The sequence below is a fragment of the Dendrobium catenatum genome, unplaced genomic scaffold (genome assembly GCF_001605985.2).
Source record: "Dendrobium catenatum unplaced genomic scaffold, ASM160598v2 fragScaff_scaffold_1013, whole genome shotgun sequence".
NCBI lineage: Eukaryota > Viridiplantae > Streptophyta > Magnoliopsida > Asparagales > Orchidaceae > Dendrobium > Dendrobium catenatum.
In genome coordinates, this window is record NW_021319475.1 from 411878 (window position 1) to 419206 (window position 7329).

General features: G+C 35.0%; 1 protein-coding gene across 1 annotated transcript; it reads right to left on the reverse strand.

Annotated features, from left to right (window-relative positions):
• Positions 1-1393: 1393 nt before the first annotated feature.
• On the reverse strand, positions 1394-6974 carry LOC110114746 (NAD(P)H dehydrogenase (quinone) FQR1-like). The gene is given in 5 exon segments (XM_020847728.2): positions 1394-1905; positions 1908-1930; positions 2182-2444; positions 3331-3424; positions 6805-6974. Coding segments are annotated over 5 exon segments (609 nt in total). The 5' UTR covers positions 6828-6974; the 3' UTR covers positions 1394-1699.
• Positions 6975-7329: the final 355 nt, after the last annotated feature.

The following is a 7329-nucleotide window of genomic DNA, read 5'->3' on the forward strand; positions in this document are numbered from 1 at the left end:
TTAAAGAATGCAAAGTGTGAAAGGATCTATGGTATAATGATTGGAGAAATTAATTTCTACAAATATGTTAAGTTCGAGACAAATACTTTGTCATTTATCACTCAAAATTCTCACAAAATAAAATTAGGTAAGATCAACCTCCCATCATCATCATCATTCTCCTCCTCACCACTTCCTACACATTGCAACCATGGCGCCCATTGTTATCGCCGCCACCCACATTGGCCTACTGTTGACCCCTATATAGAAAACCATGCACATAGGGAGCAAAATAGGCGAAACAAGCAACGCGCGGATAGATGCGACACATCACTTGAAAGGTCAAATAATCTTCGATTGTCAAACAGATTGCGTTGTTGCTATAAGGACTTCTAATTCGACTAAATGGAGACCCCTCGAAGTCAAATCGCATGAGATTGGTCCAAGGGGCAACCGACACCCGAAATTGTTGCACGACATCGTCCAAACGATGTCCAATCGCGAAACGGATTCCATCATTGCCTCGAAAACAAAAACCCATGCTACTATTATATGCCATATAACACGTATTCTTTACGTATATAATCGACGACTAGCCTTATTAAAATTTCTCTATCATTATCAGGAGGGGTAATTAACTATAAGGGTTTGCGCCTATATGAAACAATAACTCGGATCATAAAATCCTCGCAAAATGAGGATGAAATCTCTGGATAGTGTCTTATCTACAAACCCAATTCGCCTTTTGAAAATTTACCATGAAACTTAATCCGTTAAAACTCCTCCAAAAGCAACGGGGAGGCCGAGGCGCCTACTAAGTACACTAGCTTCTCCTCACTACAAGCATAGCCTATACGAGGATGGATTACAAAAAACCATATCAAATTTTACATAATTCATCCATTTATATATATATATATATATAAGACACTTTATATATATATATATATATATATATATATATAATTTTTAAAATTCTTACTGGACATATATTTGATTTATGAGCCATTTATGATGTTCGAGTGCAATTAAAAAAATACATTTCAATAATAAATAAATAAAAAGTCAACTTATCGTCACTATTTTTCACCAACACCAATTTTGATTACCATAATTTCCAAAATCTATTATAGCTCCTTCACAACATATATTTGTGAACCACCAATGAAATTAGATCGCTCAATAGAGGAGAAATATTTCGTTGCTAAGATTGAGCACTCTCATAAGGATAAGCCAACTTTTCAAGGGGCGGTTAGTTGATTCAAACGTGAGCCGCACGAGGAAAGGTTTCACTCAACCGGCGAGCCACATGCGCAATCTCATAAGCCAACTTTCAAAATTTTAAATCCAGATTCAGGACATCTAGGCATGAGTGTGACAGCATTTTCATAATAAATAGCCTAACACCCAAACAAGCATTTTCAGAATCCACTACCAAATCAAGAAACAGTATCAAGAGTAGAACAAAGAGGCAATCTATGCCGGAGGAAAAGGCATCAATGATACACACTCATAGCAAGCAAACAGTACACCTAATAAGAAAATACCTCAGCCATCTGCTGTACACAAATGAAATACGCTGCATCAAGCTCATCGCTTGCTTATATATAATCCATAATTATTACATTACCCAACATAGAATGGAAAAAGATAATTTATACGGGAAGGCATGTGGAAGCTAAATAAATAAAAGTTTACTGAGGAAGGTTTGGCCCACAGGTTAACCGGATCCTTTAAGCTTCTTTGCAATCAATGCAAAATATTTGCCTTGGTGGAAAGCAATCTCTTGTTCTAGTTCGGTTGGAGCTCTTGATCCATCGCCAGCAAAAGTGCCGGCACCGTAAGGACTTCCTCCCTTCACCTTCTCCATCTCGAACATACCAGCGCCGAAGGTGTAGCCGATGGGAACAAAGATCATTCCATGAGAGCCAGCTGAGTGATTGCTGTTAATCTACACAAAGAGACGATATAAATGTCTTATGTATGACTATGAATCTCAGACTTCGTTTCGGACGACTTTTTTGTTTCTTTCTAAAATAGTTTTCTAGTAAGAAAGTCATCCCAAATGAAACCTCAATATACGGGAAGCATTGAAAATTTTAATCAATACCATGTTTCATTCTAGATATCCCATTGAAAGCGTTAAGGAAACAATTAAAAGAAAATAAACAAAGCTTTGGAGACAGAAGAACAAGGCCTTACGGAGTGGTCTCTTGTCCACCACCTTGGGATCCAGTGCTGTAGAAAATACCTGCAGGCTTACCTGCAAGTTGCTGTGCTCTCCAGAGCCCACCAGTGGCATCAAGAAAAGCTTTGAACTGTGCGGCCATCATGCCAAATCTGGTTGGAAAACCTAAGAGCACACCATCGGCTTCTGCAAGTTCATTTGGTGTGATGATTGGTACATTACTCTTTGGAGGAGCGCTCATTTTTGCGAGCACCTCTTCGGGAAGTGTTTCAGGTACCTGTCCACAGAATGTAGAGCCACTGTGGTTGGTTCTTCTCAGAACATTGAACAAATTATATTTTCTTTAAATTATTTATTGCAAGGTCAGAGACATCGAAGAATTTTCCTGTCCTTCAGATATAAACTAATTTAACAAGACACAGATGGCTGTTCTTACTCTATAATGAATACATAAATATCATGAAAATTTAGTTAGTACCTATTTTTTTATCAGGCATTTAAAAGGATGTTTGATTTTAACAATAAAGATTCCAACAATGTGAAATATCATAAACAGCTAGAAGAGGTAAGTCAATATGTAGTTAGAAAAAGAAAAAAAAATAACTATCTAAAAGTCCAAATACTTGTTCCAAGATTTGTTCAAGCAACTAGCATTTTCTAAAACAGTTACTCATTTTTATAAAACATGAATGAAAGTACCAACCTCTTCAAAAGATAAACTTTCATTAAAGATGTAATTTACTGAAGTTAGTGACATATAAAACAACAATAACTTAAATATTTAGACTTCGTTTGAGATGGCTTTCTTACTGTTTAGTAAAGCTATTTTTTAACGCAAAAATCTCTTCAAAGCAGAGAATAAATAGTAGTTTAAAATGCTCCAAACAAAACCTTAGTCTCCATAAATAAAGACTTGCTAGAAGCTGATATTGCATGGTTACTACAATTTCAATGCCAATGCAAGAGAAAAAAAGAAAACAAATGAATCACAGGCCTTTTACTCAACCAACAAGAGTTCAAATGATATAGCTCAATATTCAGCGTCAAAATGAGATGACTTTGGCATATTTAGTGTTTTGTCTTCAATCGCAGAGATTGAATTCTTGTTTTAGCTTCCTTCCAAGTAACAGTGGATAAATCAGTTTATCAATTGGATAGCTTACCTGCCACAGCTTAGCTTCTACTCCCTCAACAGAGGCAGCACCATTTTTAATCTCCTCAGCCAACTTCTCAACATGCCCATACATGGAGTAGTACCTGTGCAGGCAATAAGTATTATTGGTCGTAATAAACATGGATTTCTATTTATGCAGATATCCATAGGACATATTTATTTGATAAAGCATTTACAACATTCTTATCGTTTTAGGTCGCATTGGCTCAAGGGACAAGCATGATAAACACAAAATAGATATGCAAATAGCCCACACCTGACTTCACACAATTTTTTTGGAATCATAACTACGAGTACTCTAATTTTTTTTAAAATGAAAATCAACTCCGAAAACGGTATGAAGATAAAATAGCAGAACCAGACATGTCCAAAAAAGACTTGAAAGAAGGATAAGGGTTATGATAGAAGACAACCTGCTACAGGGAGCAATACTAGAAATTCTCAATTAGCAATTTCGTGGTAAATATATTAATTGCTTTAGGATAGAATTGATAGTGCACCAAAATTCTGCGGATAGAATTAATGAGCACCCAAACACTCTCAATCTCTCATGATCTCATGATCACATTATTATGTGGCCACAAACTCCACTCTCTCTCTCCGAGCCAGCAACCGCGCAGGCGCTCAGTGCATCACGGCCACTACTGCACCAAGGAATATTTTTCATTTAGTGAAATGCAATCCAATCATTTTTAGATAAAGAACACTGTACTGGATTAAGCTGCAATGAAATGAAATTATCCTCTGCTCTTGTACTCTTCTTCCTCTTCTTCACTTCTCCATTTAACTCAATCAACCTCCAATGATCCCATGATCACATTATGCCGCCACTACCTTATGCAATTACCTCCACTCTCCTAGTCTGATCAGGCAACTGCTCAGTGCATCACCACCACTATTACAGCAAGGAATATTGTCCATTTAGTAAGAGCTATAATTCAATCATCTATATAAAGAATACTGTAGTAGATTAAGCTGCAATAGAATGAAATCATCCTCTGCTCTTATACGTTTCTTCCTCTTCTTCACTTCACCATTTCTATACTAAGCTTTCAGCTTTCTCATGAATGTGTTGGTTTGTTGGTCCAGATTTTAGGTTATTTCTTGTTTGTACTTTCTTTAGGCATTTTTAGTGTATTGCCATTGATATAGCCCATTTTGTCTATAAATAATTATAATAGGTTGTAATAGAGGGTTGCCATATTAATAAGAGTTGTGTTCACTTTTCTCCTCCCCTCTCTCTATATCTCTCCCTCTCTTTCAAGAAGCTGTTGTGTTCACTATGTAAGGAAGGAAAATAATTAGAAATGTTTTTATGCTACCAATTGATTAGAAAAGTTTCCAAAATTATACTTAGGCTAATTAGGAAAGGCCTACTTATTTAGGAAGGTTTCCTAAATTATGTTTATGCTTATTATGAAAGTTCTATTTATGTTATTGTGTTCTATGGCTATTTAAGAGAGAGTTGTCTAGGATTTCGTTCATACTATTGCTGAGTTTTATTTTCCTAGTGTTGTTGTGAGTTTCTAGCGGCATCTAGGTTTGTGGGAGAACTGATCCACCTCTCGAATAGTAGATCAATTGTATATTGCTTCATTATTGAAGAGAAAGCCCAAAAATTAGCCCTATCTTGGTGTTCCTACGTTTTTCTTCTCTTTTACTTGGTGTTTACTGGTGCCTTATCAAACAAGGTTACTAATGGATTTTAGTGCTTTCTTGCTAGATTTTCAGCCAAAAAACACCATTATTTTTCTATAATGTTTGATAACACTATGAGTAAAACATTCAAAAGCTTGTCTATGGGTGAAGACCAACTAATTGATAATTCAAAACCAAAATACATGGTCAACTATCCAATATAAGATTAAATCCAATATTCTCATAAGTCGTAATAATATTTTCATTATATGATAGCTCTTTATATCAACTATCACTCTCCCTCAAATGAAAGATTTTCAACATCATCAAGCATCATACAATAAAAACCCAATTTACTCTATTATATCGGCATTAGACTCACCTACTCTTAACCCTTACTCAACCATGATGGAAGGTACTAAGACCCATCATAACTATAAATTTTATGAAAGAGTTGCAGCTAGCCAAACCTTCAGCTCTTCTAAAACTTGTTATGGAATACGGACAAAAGGGGGTAAATTGGGCTTAATACACAAAAGTTAACCTCATTTTTAACCAAAATTTTATGCCTGTTGATGAGGGCCTACCTTTAGATATTTCAATCCCAACATATTTTTTCAACTATCTGACGTGGGATTATTAGCCCAATAATCTCACCTACCTAAACACATTAAGGCTTCTACATTGGGATACCTTAGAAGCCTAATCCTCATCAAACATAGCTTTAATTTTTTGAATATTTCAAGAAAACACAAAGGCTTTCAACACCCTATCTTTCACATAAAGCCTTCATTATCCTACCGACTCCATAAGTCTTTCCCAACATAATCATCAGATAAAGTTGGTATCATAATACTTCTATTTATGCTATCAGGCGGATTTGGTTCACATTACCATGTAAACAACTTATATTATATAAATTATCACGATTAGAGTTATGCAACCGACAAAATAATCATGAATACTGTGAGCAGGGGACAACTCCTAGTTGGACAACAAGAAGTATTTCCTTAAAAACAAACTTTTTTTTAAAAGGACTTGAGGTTATCAAGCAATAACTTTAAAAAAATAACGTGAAGAAGCACATTAGATTGCTATAGTAACATACTGGACATATTAACGGGTACCATGGGTATCAATCCCACCAGCAAAGACTGAAACGTCAAAAGATTATGGTTCTCAAAATGCGTTTCTTGGTTCTTTCAGATTCTGTTATAAAATAGTAGAGTACAATTCACTTTACTCCACTGCAGAGTTACGAATTGATTTTCCAACAGAAAAATAGATAGCAATAGTTGCATTACAATCCATACAACAAAGATAGCCCTCTTCATACTGCTAAACTATCTCCGACTTTTTTCACTGCTTGAGCCAATTACCTGCATAACAGGTAAAAATCCAAAACCTCATGAAAAAGTAGCACTGATTGTATTCACTGCTTTACTAAACCACTAGAATAATCAAATATCCTCTAAAGTTCGAAGTTATTCATAGCTCTGGCTATGCACAGTTGCACACTATAATGATTTAAGATTTTATATGGAAATAAAAATTTCCGAAAGAGGACAACAATTAAATTTTTGAATCACAACAACTATTAGACATTTCCAACAAGTGTTCCAACAATTAAGAAACCTAGGAACCTTCTATTTAAACATCGCACAGTTGATATAAAAATTCCATATAAGAAGGATCAAGGAATTTAGAAAACACACAAAAAAGGAACTCGATCGATTGATCTATCTTCCATATGAATAAAAAAATCGCCGCTTGGTAAAAGTTATACATAGCCAAAATAGAATAGATAGAGAAGGAGAATGCTTACACGATATAAATCTTGGTCGCCATTGATGGTTAACAACAAGCTAGGCCGCTCTCGCCGAGCTTCGAATCCCAAAATGAAGAGACGGAGGAGGACTTCGCTTCAAGGAAAGCCAGAAAATGCCCCAGCACCACGGCGGAAGAAGGCGCTCGATTCCGGCGTTTATATAGAGAAATCTCGGCCTTAATTTAGCACAGTTAACGCCTAAAGGAAATATTGCCATTTTGCCACTGTTGAGTTTGGGCAGCTTGGTTTACAATTTATGAATTTATTTATAAGTGCAAAATATATAATTTTAAAATTTTATTTTTCATACCTTTTAAAAACTATTTAAAATTACAGAAATTTAAATATTTGTATAATGATGGCGGTTTAAAAACTAAAGTAATTAGAAAGTTGTCCTAAATGAATTTTAAATTTGATCAAAATGAATCTAAAGCCATTAAATTGCTTTTAAAAAAAATTTATAAATTTAATTAATTAATTATATATTATATTAATCATAAGTAAAGAATTTTAAGAACTAAT